The following is a 22,951-nucleotide window of genomic DNA, read 5'->3' as shown; positions in this document are numbered from 1 at the left end:
TGCTCCAGAAGGAGATACCTTCAAGTAAACATCCATCTTTTTTTTTACGTTTTATAAGCTAGCGCTTGACCACGATCCCGCCTGGTGTTAGTAGAGATTTGGTCGAAGGATGGTACGCACTAGCTTAGAAAATCCATCTAATCATTTGCAGTTATAATATTAGTAAGATAAAACTGTACATCGTTACATTGAATAATTAAGGAAAGCATTTGATACGAGGTCATTTTTATGACGTCTTTTCAATTATCTTAATGACTCTAATGAACATTTACGTTCATTAACATGCTCAACTTTCACTTACATAATTACACTTCGGCTATCTTACGACAAACAGTCGAGCAAGCCAACAAACGAGCAAACAATTGCAAATAGATGCATGCTATGTTATGCCGCGGAGTTATAATATTTGGGCTATATTTTCCCCCTGCGTCACTATGTCACACTGTATAAACATACAAAATTCTCAGCGTCATACTTCCTTTTTTTATTGTTAACTCGTCGATTGTATATATTTTTTATATATTTATATCTATCTGACTACACAAATTATTATCTATATGAAAAAAATACATTGTTACGACGTCATCGAAATACGTCCGTGGTATTTTGTGCGTTAATGACTTAGGTATAGAAATATCATTAAATGTATTGATTTTATCATTTTTTGATCTAAAGTATTCTACAAGATTGAGTTTTAGACTAAAAGCGTACCTACGTATCTAGAATTTTACGCGGTAAAAACAAATAAATGGCATCTTAAATATATTTATGCATCAAAAAAGTTAAGGACAATTTTGAATTTATTTCATACGTAGAAAGATGGTTTTACCCACATTCAAATTCATAAGACAAATGTGAACACAAATTTGCCAGTCAAGATCTTGTTGTTGCTGTTGCTGCGGACGTCAACAAGAATTCATTTACACATAAAAGAGTTAGGGGAAAAAGTGGTGGCAACATTTGCAATATATTGTTCTACGCAGTTAGAAAAAAAAAAACTTAATCCACGTTATTTAAGAAATGAAAGAAAGCCACGTTCTCTATAGAGTAATTCACTATTGCAAAAATATATCATGTGTAATTAACTAGGTTTGCTTGGAAGTAAACTGAGTACCAAATCTTGAGCCATCAATCACGATTTCCCAAATAAAGCATTTCAATTACATACTCGATCTGAATAAAATTACCTTGTATATTAGACAAAAGAGGGAATAGATTAGCGATGTAACTTAGGCGTTGAATCATATTCTCTTGATATCAAAGATTTAAAGATACTGAATTATTGGAAACGACCAAAACGTATCAGAGGTCTCTATATCTCTTGGTTACCTATCATATTACAGTCAAAACCACAATCGTACCTTATGAATGTGCCCATATTTCTTTAGTTAATAAAAATAAATAGTTAGTAAACAATAAAAATCAATTAATTATTAAGTATTTTGTGAATTAAATAGGAAACATGCGTAAAAATCCGCGTTTTAAAATTAAACCAATAGTTGAAGAAATCAGTTATGAAATTATTTATGAATTAATAACATTAATATCTGTTTCAAAGGTAATCAATGTACAACAATGTACCAACGAGAGATCGTAGGTCAACAAAATTAATTAGTAGACTTTTGCCGGTTAATTTAACTTTCGATTATGAAATGATAGCAATATTTGTAGGCTAACAAATTAAGAGAGCAATGCCCTTGCGCCACTAGCTTACCTTATTAATATCAAAACATGGCTGCCATGTTTCATTTAAGATAAGAAAATATTGAGCGAACATTTAACATGAATTAAAAGATAAATGGTGATAGATGCCACCACTTATTACTGCTTCTTTAATTGGTTAAGCGTATAAAAATCACTGTAGCGGCTGCCGTTTCACTCAGATTTTTTACTCCTGAGCTTTTTCTTGCAACGTTTTGTGACAATTACAAGTCGCAACACCTTAATACCTGTGAAAAAATATTATAACAACACAATATTTTAAAATTTATACAATTTAATTCAATAGTTAGAAACTATTAGAGAGTAGTTTTTTTAAGGCGACCGACCGAGCGACGTAGTAGTTAAGTTTGGAAGAAAAACGGGTGCTAGGAAAACTGCAGTAAGGCAAGCGGGAGGGTTGCGGAGTGCGGGCGCTGTGGCCGACGTCACGAGAAAGCCGAGGTCTCTATATAAGCTGCGCCGACCCTCCCACCGACATCACTCGCAGGCAGCTGACGTTAGTTCACGCACGTCTATCGCTCCCGCGTACATTCGCTTCTACTACGCTCACTTGTGTTCACGCGTTCACCGCACACACTCGTCATGACGGTCACCAGCAAGATGAACAGTGTTTCCCGCCAATCGGTCCTGAGCCGCCTCGGACCTGGGGGATTGCTTTATGCCGCAAATAAAATTATAGCGGTACGTTGTTGTAAAGTGTTGTGTTTGTCTTATCTTTCAACAGTGACCGACGTTTGCAAGTACTCTGTGTTATAGCAATGTGTTTGAACTTGTGGTTTTATTGTCCTCAGGTTGCCTCTGGCAAGGACGAGGACCGCTGGCGCGGCAAAGACGAGGGTGCTCTCTTCAAGCGCTGGAGACGCACGCCCTCGTCGGAGCCGGCCACCGCTGTCCCAGCTCCTGCAACACCGCAGTCGCAACCCTCTGAATTACTCAAGTTTTTAGCTATTGTAAGTATTATAAATTATTTCCATTTTAAATATTTTTTACTGGAGGATTCCTTTAATTAGCTTAACACTATTAAGTTCTTAAATTGTCTAAGTCCTCAGTCTGTCACCAGTGTTTTCCCTATTACTGAGGTTTTAGTTCAAAAGCAACATTTTTGATACAATAAAATACAATTATAAAGCTTGTCCATATTAAATAGTAGTTAACAATAACACACGTTTCCTTGATTTATACATCATTGACCTTGATTTATAAATCTAACCGCCTGAATCAATATATCTCAGCTAATAAAGACTTCTTCATTGTTACAGAATGCATTAGAATTATCTGCTCCGGCTTCGGATGCATTGTTGAAGTCGAGGTCGTCGGAATGGTTCCAGTTGTCGGGACACCCCGGTTCCCTGGCGCCGGCTGGGCCCGGCACCGTATGGAAACGGCGCGCGGCCGGCGACCACCCAACTCACAACCCCGAACGCGACGCTTATGAGGCGCTCGCCGCCTGCCCCTACATGCGCTCCGCTATCCCGCGCTACTATCGCGACCTCGAGTACGGCGGCGAGCACTTCATTGAACTGCAGGACCTTTTGCATGGATTCCGTGACCCACACGTCATGGACATCAAGATGGGCACGCGCACCTTTCTCGAGGATGAGGTCCGCAACGCCCGCGCGCGGCCCGACCTCTACGAGAAAATGGTGCGATTGGATCCAAACGCTCCCACTGAAAGCGAGCATGCTGCGCGCGCAGTCACGAAGTTACGTTACATGCAGTTCAGAGAACAACAGTCCTCATCCGCCGAGCAGGGGTTCAGAATCGAAGCCGTGAAGTTGCCGGGACAGCCACCTCTTACAGACTTGCAGAAAGTCAAGGAACCCAAGCAGCTAGCTGCGACCATAGCGCGATTCCTGGGCGACGAGAAACATGCTCGGCGAGCCATCACCGCGCGCCTACGTGAGATAAGAGACCTCTTCGAGCGCTCTGAGTTCTTCCGCACACATGAGATCGTCGGCAGCAGTATCTTCATAATTTACGACGAAGAGCGAGTGGGTGCCTGGTTGATTGACTTCGCAAAGACAAGACGCGTGCCCGAGGACATCGTGGTCAACCATCGCGCCCCGTGGAAACAAGGAAATCACGAAGAAGGTTTCTTGTTTGGACTCGACAGGCTGATTAACATAATAGAAACCGCCGGGCTATCTGAAAAAGACAGCGAGCCCGAGGTGACACGTTGAACGTGGTGCGAGGGAACCTTGGACTCGCTCCGCGGTCGCTGACCGCTCGGCCCCTGCGCCCACCGCTCTTCCTGCGTCAGAGTAACGCTCGGAGATGTACAGAATATACTGTTTGTGTTTGTGCATATGAAAGATAATGCGATTGTTTCGCTTTATAAAACTGATCTAGTCCTTAATAATTTAAATAAAGTATCATTTTCGTAATTCGTATTTTTTATTTAAAACCGACATAATTTTTTTTACGATTTACTCTTAAAATTAAAAAGGTCATGAAGTCTGCAATGACAGAACAACCAGTCAAAGCTGAATGTTACCAGCTCGTTATGTAGTAAATAATAAAAGATATAAAATAAATTAACATTAACCCGTTAAAATCCGATCACTAATAAACTTTAAAAAGGGTAGATACGTTAATAATTCAAATGTGAACGTACCAAATACCGAGTAATCCCTACCAATAACAATTTACACTTTAACTCAGCGTACTGACTTCAAGCTAGACACTTAATCTAATATAAATACTATCGTTAATTGGAAACAAGTCTGTGAAAAATAATATTAACGAATGCTTATTTCTCTCCTTGCACTGACTAAGGATAGACGAAGCTATGTTTTTTTCTTACTTTCTCTACCTACCTTATGTCTAAAATGTCATAGGAAGGATCAGACAGGTTACTGGAGTTAGGAAATCTTATACAGATCATGCTCTTCTGCGCATAAAGAAATTCTATGTAACTCTTCGAGGTCAGAGACATAATGGGATATCACAATACTACACATACAGGAAAGATTTGTGGTGGGTAGAAAATAAGGCTAACAAATATATAATTAAAATATTCAATTATTACGAACCATAAAATCCGTATAGATCATCAATTTTGTGAATTTAAATGCCTGTTTTAGAACCAGTATCAAGTAGAAGCAAAGAACTTAATTTGTTCTGTAAAATAATTTATGTATTGCATCAAAGATAGACTTTAGGGAGATGTATTCGGCTACGGTTACAAATGCATGAATTAAAAAATTATTTATCGCCCAAGCTCTAAAATATAAAAATTAGCTATGAAAACAAGAAAGATATTTATAACTAATTTATTATGTAAGAATAAAAATTGTTCATCTAAGATACTATTTTTATAATAAAAATTATAATAACACTCGATAGTTATAAAAATAAAACTACGCGTCAAGTAAATAAAAGTAAGCGTTATGCCGTAATTAAAATTGGGAAATAATGTGCTCAAGATCGCCCATTTTTTGGGGTCAAATGTCCAATATATTTTATTTTAGTATGGTTTATATGACAAAAATACTGTAATATATGTTACAACTATAAACATAATACAAAAATGTCGATATTTAAAAAAAAAACATGGAGTTAGTTAACCACAACTGAGTATAGTACAAATATTTTTAACATAAACACATTTTGTGTACATTATTTTAATATTAAATCTAATAATCCTAACGCAATGTCAAAAAAAAATAATAGTTTAAAAAATATTGGGTGAAATCGTTTGTTCTGTCCAGCAGGTGGGCTATTGTGTAATTTTATACTAATGACCTTAGAAAGCCTCAACATAACACAAAGTTGTTTGCCTACTTTACCTCAAAATCGCACGGTTAATGTAAGCGATTATAAACAGATTGATGGGAGGAAAAATTGTTTAGTTTCAAGGAGAGAAGAAATTGTTTAGAGATTCGATTGGAGAAGAAAATGGTTTTTTTTAAACCACAAAAATGATTTCTTCTCCCAAATTTACTCCACATTCATTCAATTACCTTTCATTGATTTTTCTTAGTAAATTTCCAAGAGAAGCATTACTTTACTACAAGTTAAAATACATTTAATTGGTGGTATAATAATGAGAATAAAATGTTTTTGGGAAAACCTTAACATATTTTATATTCAAATTTATTAACTAAATGTCCAATAAAAGATATTTATAATTAATTAAAAATACAAATAAACTTTCATTGTAACTATAATATTTGAGGATTAATCTAAGTTAATGCAGGTCACATTATAAGTTGTTTATAATTATAATAAGCAACATCATTTAAGCTTTAAGGAAATGTCATTAGTACTATCATGAAATCAAAAATAACAGTCAGTATGTAATATTAAAAATTGTCAACCATTGTCAGATTCTTCTTCGCTTTAGTTGTGCGACAGCTGTTCACTTTAGTAGCAAATCGTAAGGAGTTCAAAGTCTCACCGAAACATTCATCAAATTGGTTGATATTGACCAACATAAGTGTTTTAGAATTGCCGCCCAGACTAGGCATCAACAGGTGGGTTAATTTTGAGTTTCTGTATGGAATGTGAGATTGATGTGTTTGTAATGAAAGGATCACTTTAGAGAGTTCAGATAACGATCTATTTATATGTTTTGTTTCATCCATTCTCTGAGTCGTTTTACCACTCTCTGATCCTGCAAGATCAACCAAATTTAAATTACTTGTAAATTTCTCTTTGCGCGTTTCATTGATTGCTGCTATCTTAATTTGTGCAACAGAGTGGGACCTGGAGCTTCGTTCGTTGTTTAATGTGGCAGCTGTTTGTCTGTTACGTTGGGCAAACATCAATAGCCTGATGAAATCGTGAGCGCTCGCAACTTCTTCTTCTTTTAAATTGGATACATAGACATCGGTACCCTTAGAATTAACCATTTTAATGTCATGACTATCTTGTTCTTTATTGGAATCCAGTAAGTCATAGATGACTTCATTGTATATTTCTAAAAAGTTTGCTTTGACAGTTAATTCCCAGCCCATTCTCTTCAAATCTTCCATACAACTGAATATCATATCAATGGACCGAGGTATGATTCCATAGTTTTCCTTACCGCAACTTCCTTCCATTGTGTATGTTTTACCAGAACCAGTTTGGCCATAGGCAAATATACATACATTGTAACCATCCAATGCCGACTGTATCATTGATGACACTTGAGTAAACACATCTTCTTGAGTAGCATGAGGTGTAAAAATACCATCAAATGTGAATGAGTGCTGGGATTTGCCTTTTTTAGCTGAACTTAACAACTCAGTCTTCTCAACTTCAATAGAACAAGCATCTAATACATTTAGACTGAACAGAGGTTTTGATTTCTCTGTTTCAAGAGGAGGCCGTATCCTGCAGTAAACTCGAATATTTCCTTTCAGATCTTGAACAGTATTTCTCAAGATTCTTTGGTCCTTATACATAAGTGCTAGTATATTCTGTAATGCATCCGTCTCTTCTTGCAAGCTTTTATGACGTTGAGATAAATCATTATATTCCTTGTCCAAGTGGTCATATTCCAATGACTTTTGTTTCAAATTATTCGCAACCTCATTTAAAATTTTAATTTTATTTTGAAGTTCTTCATAAGCATGTTTTGTAATATCATAATCAATTTTTAGATTCTGTAGTTCTGAAGTCCTATCTTTCAAATCTTTAATGGTGTTTAGCAATTTTTCTCTTATTATGTCTTTTTCTGTATTTGTACTTTGCAAAGCTTCTTTTACTTTTTCATAGTCTTCAGCTGTCTCTACATGCTTTTCTTTTAAATCACTATATTCTGACTTAAGAACCTTATGTTTCTCTAGTAAATCTTGAAATCTGGCTTTGTAATCATAGGGTGGAATCTTTGGATTTAGATTTGTTTTACTACTAGTTTTAGCAGAAGGTCCAGCAGCTGCCACTGGCACTGAAGCAGCTCTCTTCACTCGGGGAGCTGGCAGTGTTGTAGTCACCCCATTTCTCCCAATAGGTTTAGTGTGATTTAAAATCAAAAGTTTTTTATCTGTATCACTTAGAGTCTTTGCTAAAATTCTGGATGTTGGTCTGCCATTCAAAATGGTGGGTCTGTTTTCTTTTGTAGATATAGGCAATTTTGGAATTTTTGACATCTGTAATAGCATTTAAAATATGAATGACACACTGAAATTATGAGTGCACAGCAAATGATGACAAAAACTTAATTAACAGTAACCCTTTGACACTTGGGAAGAATTTTAATGAAATGATAGTTCTCCTCAGACAATCTAGTCGAAAAGACTGGGAGCTTAGGATAGAACGGAAATACATACATACAGCTATCCCTGCTTACCAGTGGGGCCAGGCAGAAAATACAACTTACGATAAGATATTTTTTTAACATTGTTTATATGCATATATATTCAGCTCGTAACATCGACTTCATGGATAAGTCCATGTTAATGAATGAGTGAACAAATTAGGTAGGAACTAACACTGAATTAAATTTATATTTTCTGAAGAAATGAAATTTTTAGAAGAAATAGCTTCACTTTTGGTAAGCATATAGGACGATCATGCAAATACTTATCATTGCAGTTTACAAATATACAAAACAATAATGCCGTTTTAATAAATAACAACATTCAAAAATATTACATAATATTACATTTTAAATATTGAACAAATTATATGTGCTTCGTTTAATGGCATCTATTAGTATATTTGTATTTGTGCAGTATAATGATAAGTTTAATTCCAGTAAGATCTAACTTAAAAAGATAAGAAAATATACCATACCTTTTTATTTCAAAAGACACAAATAGAGCGTTTTTTAATTCATAAAGCTTTGCTTTGCTGTTTGTCAAGTCAAACGGTCACTTTTCAATTCAATTCAAATTCAAAAAGTTTACGCTTCGTTTGTGTTACCATTATGAAATAATGATATTGCAAAAACTGAACAATTCATCTGTAAAGATAAAAATAGGTTAAAATCGTTTTTATATAATTTTCCATCACAAAATGAAAATGTTATGTTCCGAAGATTTAAATATTTATTCCCTTTATAAGGATTCATGATTATATGAACAAAATAATTTGTTTTTAGATTGTAATCGTATGTTGAACTTTACATTAGTGTTTTGCTCAGGTTTCCGTTAATTATAGAGGAAAAAGCCTAAATTCAATATTTCTGAAATACTATCTAAAATATACAGCAAAATGATGAGACGAATGTATTTCTCTAAGTTTAACAATCAACCCTAGTGCGTTGGTAGTTTTCTTTGCTCTTTGCCAGAAACGTCCGCAGAATACATTTTATTTTCATTGGCAACTTTTTGTGCTGTCAAATTGCCATTGCCATTTTCCTAATCAGTTTCTCACCATTCTGTGTTTGTGGTGCGATACGTGCAATATGGAGCATATTGTTTTGTTAAGTGAATAAATGAGGATTAAGTGAACTTATAGATATAAATCGTATTAATAAGACAATTTTTGTGAAATCTAATTGTGTACTATGTTTTTTGCTACTTTACAAACACCATTGTTATACCCTGTTTATCACCATTGGCGGATGTCCTTGTAGATTTTATGAGATCTGAAGTGGCGGTAAATTTAATTTTTTTAAATGTTACGAACTTAATATGTAAAATCTAGGTACTCTTAACAGTAATGATGGAGAATCTTGAGGAAAGTGTCGTTAAAAGTGAAAATAAAAATAAGATTGTTAATATGGAAAACGAGGCGGGAGACATTTCTGATACCGATGCGCCGGATACAAGTGAACCATCTGCTTGCGTATCGCAGGCCCCAGTGGTTGATGACATGAGCTGCGCAAGAGAAAATGAAGCAATCGGCCCAGGAGGAGCGAAGAAACCAAAGAAAAAATCTCGTGGCAAGAAGAGTCATGTGGCAGCAAAGGATAATGTCGACAAGGGTGCTATAAGAAGAGTACATTATCCGGGAACTAAATTTAAACAATTCAGAAAAAGAGCACAAAGTTTTCCCTCTATATCAAAGTTTTTTCTTCCAAATAAAAGACCGCGTAAAGAAGCTTTCATTCCACCAACGAAATTCTTACTTGGCGGAAACATTTCCGATCCGTTAAACTTAAATAGTCTGCAAGATGAAGACATAAACAGAGCAATGAATGCAGTTACTCCAGAATCATCACCATTACCAACACCACCCAGGCACAAAGCCAAAATAGATGTGATTATTCCTCCAAACATTCGAGATCCATTAAATTTAATGGATCCTTTGGACAATGATGAGTATGAGAAAAGGTTGGAGATGCAGCAGAGAAGACCAAGGAAGAGGGCTAGAATTAGACGCCGAACCACTGATAATACAGTACCGTCTATAGAGGTGACTGAGGAAAAAGTGGAGAATATAAAAGAACCACCTCCTCCTGAGCCATCTACATCAAAATCCAGGAAAAGATCATGCAGTGATAGTGATAATGCTTCACAGAAGGGGAAGGAAGGAAAAAAATTGAGGCGTATGGATTCATTGGATAAAATAGTGAGCCCAGTAGTGCCTCAACCTGGGGCTTGGATGCGTGCTCGACCAAACCAGCACCCTGCACAGCCGGAGCGCCGAACTTCGCCTCACCGCACTAAACCCAAAAGTGATGATAAAGTGGCTCAGACATTACCAGTCTTTCATTCAAAAAATATGAGATTTCAGTATGGGAATTATGACAGGTAATGTTGACTATTTCTATTGGAATCAAATTAGTTTAATTTATATACAAAAAGAACACTTTTAATTGACCATTTAGTTGTGAATTAACACCTAATGGTCACCATAAGGTAAATTGTGATTTAACATTAACATCTGTACTGTTTACTTGTATGGATTTTACACTTATTATTGTGTTGAAATACATTTTGCAATCAGACACATTCATACTTTCGAAGTCAAAGGCAAGAAGTGTGTGAATCTTGTATAGATTAGTAGTCTAATCATATTTTAAAAAGTTGATATTTATTTAAAATCTGGGAATTTTCTTTTAATTTAACAAAACCTGTTTATATTTGTGGTGACAATATTTTTTAACTTTTAAAAGATTTTCTATGTCCTTCTACAATGTTTATCTTTTTTTTTCTGTGAATTTCAATTCACAAACCTAATACAATGACAAGTTTATTTGAAATGGTTACAGGAAATATTTGTATATTACTTTCAATAAACTAATAATATTTAATTAATTAAGTAAGGAATACAATCAGGGTTATTAGTTATTTTTTAAATTAATATTTATCATTACCAGCTCACTATATATTCCCACTCCCTTAGTGAGCTGGCTCAGAGCCTTCCCTAAGTTAAGGGTGAGTAAATTAATTATTGCTTGTTTATTTTTCAGGTATTATGGATACCGTCACTTGAATGCAATGATGGATATAAGGCTGCAGGTCTTTGAGATGCACAGGCATTTATTCCAGAACAAGGATGTGTTGGATATTGGATGTAATGTTGGTCACATATCTATAGCCGTTGGCCGCACCCTTGGCGCTAGATCTGTTGTTGGCATTGATATAGACCCACTTCTCATTGGTATATAACCCATTTACTTTTATCATTTAATTATTGTTTTATTTAATTTTCAAGAATAATTAAATTAAATCAGCCACAATGCACTCCACACAACTCTAAATGAGTTTTCAAAAAATGTTAAAAAAGATCCCAATAATAGAAATCCAGTTTAAATTAAAATAGAATGAGAACTTAAAATTACAGTATTTCTAAATCACTTTTCATTTTGTTCTAACATCACCTGTGCTAGTTGTAGAATTATTACTTATTTAAGTTTTCACATATTAAAATGAACTGTTATTAATAATGTTTCATCTGTTTTAGGCAGGGCAAGAAAGAATTTGAAAGCATTTATACCAGTTCCAACGGAATTGCCAAAGATTGAAGAAGAGAAGAAATTGGAAGGGGAGGTGGAAGAAGAGAAAAAGATTGATTGTGACCAATGCAAGGAACTAAAATGTGATGGTTGTGCCTCTACTGAACAAAAACAGGATAAGAGTGAAGAAAAAAAATCATTATCTGGCAGGAAAATCAGGAAGCCAAGGAAAAATAGAAAGGCAGTAAATAAGCAGGATCATGGTCAATGTTTCTTCCCGATGTCAATGTCAGTATTGTTTGGACCACTTGATAATACAACAGAAGTAGCTCCCCCAGTATTTCCATACAATATAACATTTAAGCAGGTAAATATACTTTTAATTATGTTTTATATTTCATGTTATTTGGGATAAGTAAGGAGAGGAAGCTTAGTGTCATTTACTACTAGCACTTGCAAGCGACACCATCCATGCAGAACTAGACAAAACCTCAATAAGTAGCTTATGTCTCCTTCCAGGCTATGTTCTACATCTATGCCAAATCGAGATCTATGCTGCTGTTCTGGAGATACCTTCTAACAAAAATCTATCCAACCCCATCCAAACATTTGCATTAAGAATATTAGTAAGATTGAATATTTGTTTGGTAACTTTGAAAAATTTTCAAGATTGTGTAGAAAATCAAGAATAGCATTAAACAATAGTTTTCAGCGTAATGAAAAGCTAGATGTGATAGATTTCACTTATGATTACTGATGAAGTAGATATGAGTTTGTTGAAAAGTATGTTCAATTGTGCAATACATTAACCAGTTTTATTACGAAATGCTTATATAAAAGATACAGACAGAATAAAAGCAAATTGAGATGAGGCTGAATTTGCATAAAAAAATTACCAAGTTGTGATTTGACAATGCAAAATATACATTATTTGGCAATGCTAAAACATTAATGAAACTGAATAATTTACTTTAAACACTATAACAATTTGTTCTTATTTGAATTATTATTCTTGGATGCTTCTTTCAATTACCTACTTTTTTCTTTCACAGGGAAACTATGTTCCCCGAGAGGACATAATAGCTTCAGGAATGGAGAGTCCACAGTTCGATTTGATCCTCTGCCTGTCGACGACGAAGTGGATGCATCTGAACTGGGGCGACGCCGGTTTAAAGCGGGCCTTCCGGCGCATGTTCGCTGACCTCCGCCCTGGAGGAAAACTGGTGCTCGAAGCACAAAACTGGGCTAGTTATAAGAAGAAAAAGCGTCTAACGGTAATAATTGTTTTTAAATAAATATAGATATACTTAATTAACGATTTAAGCCTGCCTGATCTGCAAAATTGTACAGAAGTAACCCTTTCTATAAGTGCAACTGTGCACTCAGCTAGTGTTATTGAGGCCAATATAATGGTGTTAGATTATTCAATGTGTGTTTGTTTTTATTTCAGCCAACAATATACGAAAACTTCAATTCGATCGAAATGTTCCCCCACAAGTTCCGCGAATACCTGCTGTCGCCCGAGGTGGGGTTCAGCAAGTGCTGCGTGCTGGGGGTGCCGCAGCACGCGAGCAAAGGCTTTCGCCGGCCCATACAGCTGTTCGTGAAGGGCGACTTCACTCCGAGTAAGGCGCGCTGGTCGGACGCCCACGCGCCCTCCTCGCATCACCAGCCGGAGGCGGAGCCGCCGCGCCGCACCGTGTACGCGCCCGTCGCTCCCGCCTACCGGCCCAGCGACGACGCGCCCTCCTGCGGCGCCGCCACGCCCTACTCGCCCAACCTCGACTGCAGCGCCGACGACTCGCCCTTCTACAACCCGCGCAGCGACTCGTACGCGCCCTCCTACCAGCCGCCGCGGCCCACCGTGTATGCCACGATCCCGTCGCCGCTGGGCAGCGCTTCACCCGCACCATCACCGGCCGCATCACCCGCGCCCCACGCACCCCACGCACCGCCAGCGCCCCACGCAGACCAGCTGTCCGCGCGGGGCTTCCCCGCCCCTGCGCCCGCCCCCGCACCCGACCGCCTGCACGACGACTGAACGCCGCCTCTCACTTATATGTGTAAATATCATTTTAGATCCCGTAGGATTATGTTTCCATAGGCTGAACATATTTTATAATATTATACTCGGTAATATATTTGTTATGTGTTTCATTTAGCCCCTCCCCGGGCCAGGCATTAAGTGTTTTTCGTGTATTCTTTCAAACCGTTGTCAAATACATGTGATTATTCTATTGTTTATAATATTGTTAAGTGCAAACAGTTATGAAATTTTCAGGTTTTTTTTGGAAATTTATGCTACAAAAGTTATGTTTTTTGACTTGTGTTATTTGCTTGGTCAAAAATAATATAAAGCAACTGCATTAACAGCGTTAAAGTTGTTTGTTCACATGTTGATTTTTGACAAAATAATGATAGTGTTTTTGTGCAATGATTTATTGCCAGTGACCAACAATTAATGTACCATGATGAGTCCTGTGAGACCACTCAAAGGCGTTTGGCATCGGATTTATATAAAAGATGAAGAGATCCGCAACAAAATAATGCAATAAAATTGTAAAATAATCATCGATTTAAACAAAAATAGCAAAGCCTCTAACACACTGTCGCGAAATTGTAGCGAAGCGAACTTAAAATTTTTATGACCCTAGGATGGATTATGTTTGTTGCAGCGAATCATTTAGCAAGTAGTCTAATCGCAGCGCAGAATTTAATCTAGTAAGATGCATACATGATATCTTTCGTTTAAGAAATAAGCTTCATATCAACATAAGCAGATTAAAAAATTACTGTATGGGATGGTGACGGTCTATGTATTATTGGAGAAGTGTGTTAGAAGCTTGTGTGCGACTATCTTTGTCCAAAACATATTTTAATTTTTTTTTTAATTGGGCATTGATCATTAATCGAATTTATTTCATAGCCATTAAACAATTTGTTACTTAGAGGTTCTGATTTACATCGATTAATTGTTTTCTAACGCCGAAAGCACGTTGACTGACAGCAAGTAAGTGGCGATTTGAATAAGGCAGCCATGCGCGAAATTAATTTCATCGAGATGATGCTTGTGAACGGTACCTATATAAGAGATTGAAACGAGCGAAAGTCTCCACTACACGTCAAGTTAGTACTAGTATGTGCATTATATTAAGAATTAACTTTTTTATTGTACAAGGTGGTAAAGGAGTGGGCGGCTACTGAATACTAGACGTGCGTGTGTACATCAGCTCTGAACCGGTTCAAAAGTACAGGTCACTTAGACTTGAACGTTAAACTGCTCGACACCTAAATTGCCTGTTTCAGCTTATCGCGATATAGTATAACTATGTATAAGAGCCGCGAGCTAGCTGATGACTCGCAGCTCGCAACTCGAAACGAAAATTGAGCTGAGCTGCGAGCAGGTTCACGAAATTGCTTCACACATGTGAACCGTGCGCTGAACATACGATACGTATGAAAATACCAGTTTGTTCCAATGCATCGCTGTACCTATAATAAATAAACAATTCGCTTTGTCCAAAAGCGAGGTAAATCTACAACAAATAAACGATGAGTTTCCGTAAGTATGTAATGTTAACTTAACTTTTCAAGACGGAAGCTATAAAGCATTCAATGTAAGTGAACAAGTAGCTTTCATATTCAATAATAAAGTTACCGACGTTTCACGACGTTGCTCGTTAAGTGCACTTAAGTATTGCTATCGAGTCGAACTGAGCAAGTCTACGTAATATAAAATTTCAAGTAATATTCTATGTCAAAGTTTTAATTCAAAAGTGGTATACACATTGAAAATTTAACTTAGGATTTTAAGTCGTCGTTATATGTTGTGATTATTTACAAACGTACAAATATTAATTAAATCCGATAACAAAGTTCGCCGCTGAGTAAAATGATTTTTGTAAAAAAGTTGAATGGCATTTGATAATACCTGACTACCAACAAAAAATAATAATAGGAGGCGCAAACGAAAAATCATTTTTTTTTACTATCAATTCGTGCTAATAGTCATGACGGTAGTAAATTTACTTTGGACGTTATAATTTGAAACTTAGAGGCACGTACATAAGATGGTATTACGTGAACGTGATCTCATTCCGTATTTCAAAGTTAAATCACGTAAAATACATAAAGTTATACAATGCAGTAGTGTTTGATTAAACTTTTCTATAAGGTGTTTTATCGTTTTTAATTCGATGTAACAAACTAATCACTAACCATGGTTGGTGAGACCAAAATCTCCGGATCAAACATCCCTGTCATCTTTGACAAACAGAGATAATAATATGTTTTAAACATGGACTTTGGTTTTGAAAACCCGCGAAAAGTAACCTATATCAGGACTAGTTTTTAATCACTTCGTGGGACCATTTATTCGACGTTTTGTCTACAACTTTTTTGCTTAGACAACTGTGTATGATACGACATTGTGAATAAAACAAGTTAATCAAAACGTATATCGTAATTATTATAGCAAAGACGTGATTTAATCATGATCATAATTTTTACTTTGCTAAAGATATTTCCGTAGCAGTTTATATAGGAAGGTTTTTATACAAACTTGCTAAAGTGTGAACACTGTTTACAAGCAGTATTAAGTTACACGCAACTTGCTAATGGACTTGCTCTTAGTGGCCATCTTACCTTAAGCACCATCCACCTTCATTTTAAAAAGCAAATATTTATTCCATACATTTTTATACATCTTTACTCTTTTAAATAACGTTGCTATAAGCGCTTCGTGTAACCGGCTTAATTGTACAAATTATTACTAAATGAAGAATTATTTGCTTAATTTATTAAATTACATTTCACGCAACAATCACTTTTACTTCAATGTTAAACCTTATTAGAATTTAAAACAATCCCAAATATTTATATTAGCGATGTCTCAAAATCAGCAAATTTGAATTTGAATTTCAGGGAAGATAGGCTTAAATAATAAAAACAGTGGAAAGATGACTTTGAATAAAATTAATAATGGATATAATTTGATTTTATTTTATTTCGTATCTAAAGCCGGCGCAAAAATAGTGTGGAAGTTAACATCTGTCTATGTGTGAGATTGTGAGTAAAAAAAACTATAATACATAAATATGAAAAAAATGGGCTACGTTACACTTTATAATAATTCGTTTATCTTATTTTTTTAAAATTTTTGTACAACATTCTTCACTCCCCCTTTTATGACGATTTATGTGTGATTAAAATGCATGATTTTTTAAATATTTAATCAACGTAATGTAGCCAGGTTATGCTAATATCGGGTCTGAATTTACATAACAATTTTCGCAACTTCAATGAACGTCCGCAATAAATATACGTAGGTATGTAGGCAAGGCATCAGGAAGTGGGTTTTAGGAACGTTTAAAAAATCCACGCTCGCCGAAAAATTTATTGTGGGGATTCGTATACCAAAATATCATACTTCTAATAAAAGCTTAGCAAGAAACCTTATTAAACTTCAAACATAAATATGTTACTTAACTTACAATGTATACTTTTATATAACTAACTTAATAATTGCACATCTATCGTAAATACTTAACAACGTTCACACTCAGTTTTGTAAACTCTTAAAATGTTTAAATGATCTTAAATCGATATACTTTTATTGTTCGAATAGTAATTGCGATCGTTTGAATCTACGGTTCATTGAAATCGAGGAACAATTTCATCGCGTGTACAAGTTCGCCTGTGACCATTCAGTCGGAATGTTATCTCTGTTTTGAATTTAACAAAATTGATACGGAAATAGTTCGCCAATTTTCTACATATGGATTTTCTTACTGCTACAAAAATATAAAAGGATAGTGTCGGAAAAGTCACGATTATTAATTCAAACTTACAACGGTATAATATACATAACGAGCCGTCGCCCGCGACTCCTTCCGTGCGAAATTAAAAAAAAATGTTAATAAGTAGCCTATGTGTTCTGCCAGACTTTGCTCAACTTCTATGTCAAATTTCTGCGAGATCCGTTAACCCGTTCCAGAGATACCTTCAAACATTATCCATCCATCTAAACATTCGCATTTATAATATTAGTAAGATATTCATTATCATATTAAACTATAATATATTCGTATACTGTATTATTTTTACTCGACAAACATAATACATATAACTCTTTAAATTTTATGTATATTGCGTGTTCTAAAGCAGGACGTTAAGCTGTTTAAATTATAATGTGTTAACTCAGCAACATAAATCCGTAGGGAGGGTGTTAACTAAGCTTTTCGAATGTAAGCTGTGTTTAATGCCATTTGTTTTCATTATTCTACTTTTGTATTATAAACCGCGCAATGAAAATGGCATGTGTTCAACTGATAACCTTTTCATATTACGATTATTACGCAGTCCATTGGCAGTGTTCAGGCTAACGGTACGTATAGACAGTCACTCAGCAAAGTAGAAAGAGTGTTAGAGCCCTCGATAAATTCTGCACGAAGCCGACTCGACCGGTGTAATACCACGGCCACATAGAAAATTGCTGAATATGTGACATGAATATCCTCTTTTTGTTCGCCCTCTTCTTTATAGATTATAGGTAGGCAACGTATCTGCAAATGCAAGTGCCTATGGACATCAGTCATTTCGCTATTATGGCGAATTTTACTGGCCGTGTGCTTTTTTCAATAGATTTCTCTATAAAAGAGGATTAAATGGATCAGTTTTTCGCATCGTACGTGCGAGTATGTACAAGAAGCTGAACTTTTACTCACATTCTTAGTTAATTATTGCGCTTGACAAATGTCGACTCTGGATACAAGTAAAGTTATAAGTTCATATTTTTAAAATCCTGTTCCTATTAATTTTATCATGTAGGAAGTCTTTTTATTTTCTATAATAAATAAACGATTTGTTATTTTTCATGTTTTACTACCATCCTGCCTTGAAATAACTATGTCATATTATCTGCGTTCTTTTTTGATCAAAATCTAAGACCAGGTAATTTATTAACGCAACAATCGAGAATATTAATTTACTTTATTTTCACTTGAAGTATAAAACTGAAAGTATTCAAACAAGTGTTCACATAAAAGAATGACGATTGCATATGACTGCAGACTTGATGAATTATGGTTCTTTTGTGAAATAAAGTTTTATGGACGATGAAAACTAGCACATGCTTTTTATTTCATATACGTATTTTTACGATTCTGTTTGTATTTTATACTTCAACGTGCCATCGTAAAAATATGTTGAAATTCTAAACCAGTATACCAAAGTTCCACAAAGTTTTATCAGTTTCTATTTACAATTGTTAAATTTAAGATATATAATAAGAGCGTACGTGAGTAAATAACAACATACGTTATGTCAATTTTTCTTGCAAAATAACTTTTAATTTTAGCAAATGTTTCCGTTTAACATTTCGCTCACCAAAAGTTGTCAAAATGTGATTAGTTTGTTTAGACATTATTAATTACAATCCTTTGTCGCGACTGACGTAGTTGCGTTACAAAGTCTAGTGTCGGAATGAATAGTAAGGGGACACAAACGTCGACATTTTAGCAAGGCTAGTGTTGTGTCAATACACTGGCTCATTTCCGGATTTTCTTCCTAACAGTTTAAATTAAACAACAAAGATAAATACTTCGACGTTCATTTTATGTTGCATGTTGGATTGTTTAGAATTTGGTAATTACAGAGTATTGTAGAACATTATTTAGTTTTATCGAAAAGGCGACAAAGCTGTAAGATTTATATATAAATTTATTTTATTATACTACCAATTACCGTGTTTAGGTTTCTAAAATAACATGTTTTTGCTAACACAAGATATAATTTTCTCAAATGACATGTATCTTAAGATATAAAGGTATTCGATATCACGATACTATATTTTAATGAGATTGAATATGGATGGCTACAAAGGTTAATAAAGATCAAAGAAAGTATGGATGGATTGTGCGAAAGCATAAGGAGGAGTTGAAATTGGATATGAAGGCTGACAGTGATGTATGGAGGACTATTGAGGTAGAAAGGCAGATTGATAATGATACCAATTTTTAGTTGTGACATCTGTTTAAAAACTGTAACAATATACAGGACAAAGAAATTAAAAAAAAGTCCAAAAAATAATAAGAAATTGCGAGGCGGATATCCATTTATCGCTAACCCCATGATTGATCGTGGCATTCGGAAAGCGTCCAAGATCTCTCTAATGGATTGTCTTAAATCTTCTGTTCGGCGACCGTTCAGAAAAAAAAATGGTTGAAGGAGATAGCCATTTTCCACGTGCGTAATATTGATCCAAAAGTAAAGTGCTGATCTTCGCGTGTGACACAGCTTTCTAAGTTATGGCCGCGAAACTAAATTTATTTATATACTAGTTATCGCCCGGAACCCTGCCGCGCGGAAATAAAAATAACTTAATAAGTAGCCTATTTATTCTTCCAGATCACGCTATACACCTGTGCCAAATTTCATCAAAATCGGTTGAGCCATTCTGAAAATATCTTCAAACAAACATTCATCCATCCATCCAAACATTCGCATTTATAATATTATATTAGTAAGACTGATGTTTTTCGTCTATAACAATGTCAAATTGTATACAGCAAAACTTCACTGAATTTTACATTGTAAAGATAAATCAAAAGTTTTAACCTAATTGAATAAGAAATAAGCGTCAAGACTTTGCTAAAATAATATTTTAAAGTTCTACGTGTCAATATGCTTATCAAAAATTTACGACTTTTCAGTTAGAGTAAGTCTCAAGTCATAAATTGAATGGAATTTATCTTTTATTAAAATTTCTTCACAGTGTCTGTGATTTATTTATGTTCAATCACTTAGAAAAATAAAGTTTTTACCATATACTACATAAAATTTGACATAAAATTAATTATTTCGAAAATTTCATACTTATGCTCGTATGTATGTATGCTCATATTATGTTAACATTATTAATTTCAGTTTAAATTTAGCTCCTCATTACATTTATTACGAAATTGATCTTGTTCTTTTGAGATTAAACACTGCCTCAAGCAATTCGAGGCAACCTTAATTAAAAAAGTTCTTATCGATAATTTCATTCTTTGCCGCATTATATTTTTGGAAGTAAATAATGTTACATAATTTTAAAAGCACATTCATAATTTTTTTTTAATTAATGTTAAAAAAAATCTACTCCATAATCTGTCTTATGCATTGCTTAGCAAAAAACACATTCGCAATTCAATTCCACTTAACGTGTAATACATTAATACTTTCAAATTAAAGTTGTATTTAGCACGAATTCTTATATATGTATGTGTAGAGTTAATATTAAAAAACTTAATTAAAACCTTTTATAATAAAATGTAATGTTTGTACAAAAACAAAACTTTTGTAATTACAAGTCACAGACATTTGTTAGACTAAAGTTTTCGCTCATTTGTTTCAAGGGCGACTAATTTTAACTTGCAAATGAAAGCTTACTTTCACAAGCTTTACACGTTCAAACCTTATTGATTATGCGGACCTTTTACTAATTATTTCTCGTTGTATCGTTCACAGATTGTATAGGCTTTCGTGTACCTTTGCAGAAAACAAAGAGTAAGTTTTACGACCCCTACGCAACTGTTAAACATCAGGGTTAATTTATTTTATTTCGCTTTTATATTTAACTAACCATTGTGAACTAACAGTTATTTAATTTGGCAAAGCAATGTGTTGTATTATGTTCTAATATGATATATTCCATAAGTAGGTCTAGGGTTTGATAAGATGTTATAACTAGAGTAGATACGTGGGTACAACAAGTAAAAAAAATTGAGTATGTCCTATATAGTGTTATAATAGTCATTTTAACGCTATATGAACTGTGCTAAATAAGTGTCATACATATGTAGATAATATTTATATATAATAATTGAATTTATTTATTATACTTAAATATTTTGAGAGTTAAAATGAGTGCAGCAAAAGTCTCATTATTTGAGAAAAACACTGATCCTTTCAAATGAAACTTTCTGCTCTAGCAACTTTCTATAGATTTTTGTTTTCAAATAGTCGCTTTGAACTTTACGTCTTGTTTTTAGTAGAATCGACATTGCAGTAATTTTAATAGTATAACCGTGGGTTTCTGAGTCAACCTCCGTTAAATCTCCGTTTAAAACATATTGTTATCTCTGTTTTGTCAAAGATAATGACAAGGATGGCGATATATAGCAATTCTGATCTCAGAAGCCAACGGTTACTACAACATAAGTCATACACGCTCACACACATACACTCCGCCAAACACACTCATTCGACGAAACGTTATACATTCGTGTAAAGCAGGTATGGACCGGTAGTTATTAATATTGACCTGATTTTATTTTATTATTTATTCTAATATTAATTAATAATTAAAACTGAGTTCATTAAAAGACGTAAATGTTTTCAATTAAGGTAAGATAAACCAAATTAATTTTCTTGTCCCTCATTATTCCTGAATTTGGGACAAATAGCTACGTAATCCTCCGTTTAAATAAATATTATTAAACTTTGTACTGCTTTTGAATATTGAATATAAGTAATTAAGCTTACTGGATATTTCAATATAAATTAAAAGATCCGACCCTTATAATAAATTTAAATAAGTAACGAATTAACTAAGCCTTTCCTAATTAAAATGACATCAAGTCAGACGGTTTTTCACAATTAAAATCCCTAGAGTACTTTTAACCCCAATCCTTACAACACTTGACTTTTAAATCACTTTTGTGGAATACTAGCTGTCGCCCGCTACTTCGTCCGTGCCGTAATAAACATTGTTAGTAGCCGATTCTAAGACCTACTGTATATTCATATAAAAATCATAAAAATCAAGTTAAGCCGTTGTATAGGAGTATGGTAACTAACATTGTGACAAGAGATTTTTATATATAAGAATAAGAAATATTAAATTTAAAATTTAAACCTAATTCAAAATTTGTTAAGGGTTTAATGAAGAATTTTAGTAGAATTGACAAGCTTCTAGATACACATTAGTTAGTAAGTTCCTTATAAGAGTATTATAGTGGTTTGTTTAATATCTGACAGGGTCTGACAGGATCATAGATGTGGGTACAAAGGGTCTAACACATCAAATTAAACTTACAATTTACTAGAAATGATTGAATTTCTCTTGTCATTTACTATAGTTTCAAATATCCTTTAACATAAATTAATACGTAACAATATAGTAGGTTTTATGATACTCTTAACATCTATGTTCCCCTGTTTGTATTGTCTTTGTTTAATTTAGTGTTAGTTGAACATGCAATTAGCCTACCTTTTTAATAAATAGATAACTAAATGACACTGAGAAAGACAATTATCTAACTAGGAAAAAGATAGAAATTTAATTTTTTACTAAACTAACTTAACCATTTTATATTATTTTCGTTTAATTTCATCATTAAAAATTCATATTTAGTACACGCAAAGAATCAAATGCTATATTGTTTTATTGTATCGTAAAATATTATAACTACT

General features: G+C 34.3%; 3 protein-coding genes across 6 annotated transcripts in view; 2 read left to right on the top strand and 1 right to left on the bottom strand.

The window, feature by feature from the left end:
- IP3K1 (inositol-trisphosphate 3-kinase-like protein) overlaps window positions 1-4,106 on the top strand; it is a 56,760-nt gene extending 52,654 nt beyond the window's left edge. For 3 of the 4 annotated variants that reach the window (XM_013324931.1, XM_013324934.1, XM_013324932.1), the window contains 2 exons: window positions 2,514-2,672; window positions 2,982-4,106. In XM_013324931.1, the coding sequence (XP_013180385.1) occupies window positions 2,514-2,672; window positions 2,982-3,902 (1,080 nt within the window). In that variant the 3' untranslated portion in view covers window positions 3,903-4,106. 4 annotated transcript variants of the gene reach the window in all.
- Window positions 4,107-5,700: 1,594 nt separating this feature from the next.
- Window positions 5,701-8,609, bottom strand: Ncd (kinesin-like protein Ncd). The gene is made up of 2 exons (XM_013325297.1): window positions 8,446-8,609; window positions 5,701-7,799 (listed from the first exon to the last, which is right to left on the bottom strand). Exon 2 carries the CDS (start codon window positions 7,797-7,799, stop codon window positions 6,027-6,029), a length of 1,773 nt encoding a protein of 590 aa, XP_013180751.1. The 5' UTR covers window positions 8,446-8,609; the 3' UTR covers window positions 5,701-6,026.
- A 387-nt stretch (window positions 8,610-8,996) lies between these two features.
- LOC106127196 (probable RNA methyltransferase bin3) lies at window positions 8,997-13,612 on the top strand. The gene is made up of 5 exons (XM_013325257.1): window positions 8,997-10,349; window positions 11,012-11,202; window positions 11,506-11,864; window positions 12,550-12,771; window positions 12,948-13,612. The coding sequence occupies exons 1-5, from the start codon at window positions 9,316-9,318 to the stop codon at window positions 13,536-13,538; spliced, it is 2,397 nt and encodes a 798-aa protein (XP_013180711.1). The 5' UTR covers window positions 8,997-9,315; the 3' UTR covers window positions 13,539-13,612.
- Window positions 13,613-22,951: the final 9,339 nt, after the last annotated feature.

Source organism: Papilio xuthus, unplaced genomic scaffold (genome assembly GCF_000836235.2).
Source record: "Papilio xuthus unplaced genomic scaffold, Pxut_1.1 DF824888.1, whole genome shotgun sequence".
Lineage (NCBI taxonomy): Eukaryota > Metazoa > Arthropoda > Insecta > Lepidoptera > Papilionidae > Papilio > Papilio xuthus.
The sequence above is the reverse complement of the archived record's forward strand: the minus strand, read 5'-3'. Positions and strand labels throughout refer to the sequence as shown.

Coding starts and splice junctions, on each gene's coding strand:
- Ncd (XM_013325297.1), bottom strand. CDS start 7,799: ATGTCAAAAATTCCAAAATTGCCTATATCTACAAAAGAAAACAGACCC.
- LOC106127196 (XM_013325257.1), top strand. CDS start 9,316: ATGATGGAGAATCTTGAGGAAAGTGTCGTTAAAAGTGAAAATAAAAAT. Junction 10,350..11,011: donor CAGTATGGGAATTATGACAG/GTAATGTTGACT, acceptor TTTATTTTTCAG/GTATTATGGATACCGTCACT. Junction 11,865..12,549: donor ACAATATAACATTTAAGCAG/GTAAATATACTT, acceptor TTTCTTTCACAG/GGAAACTATGTTCCCCGAGA.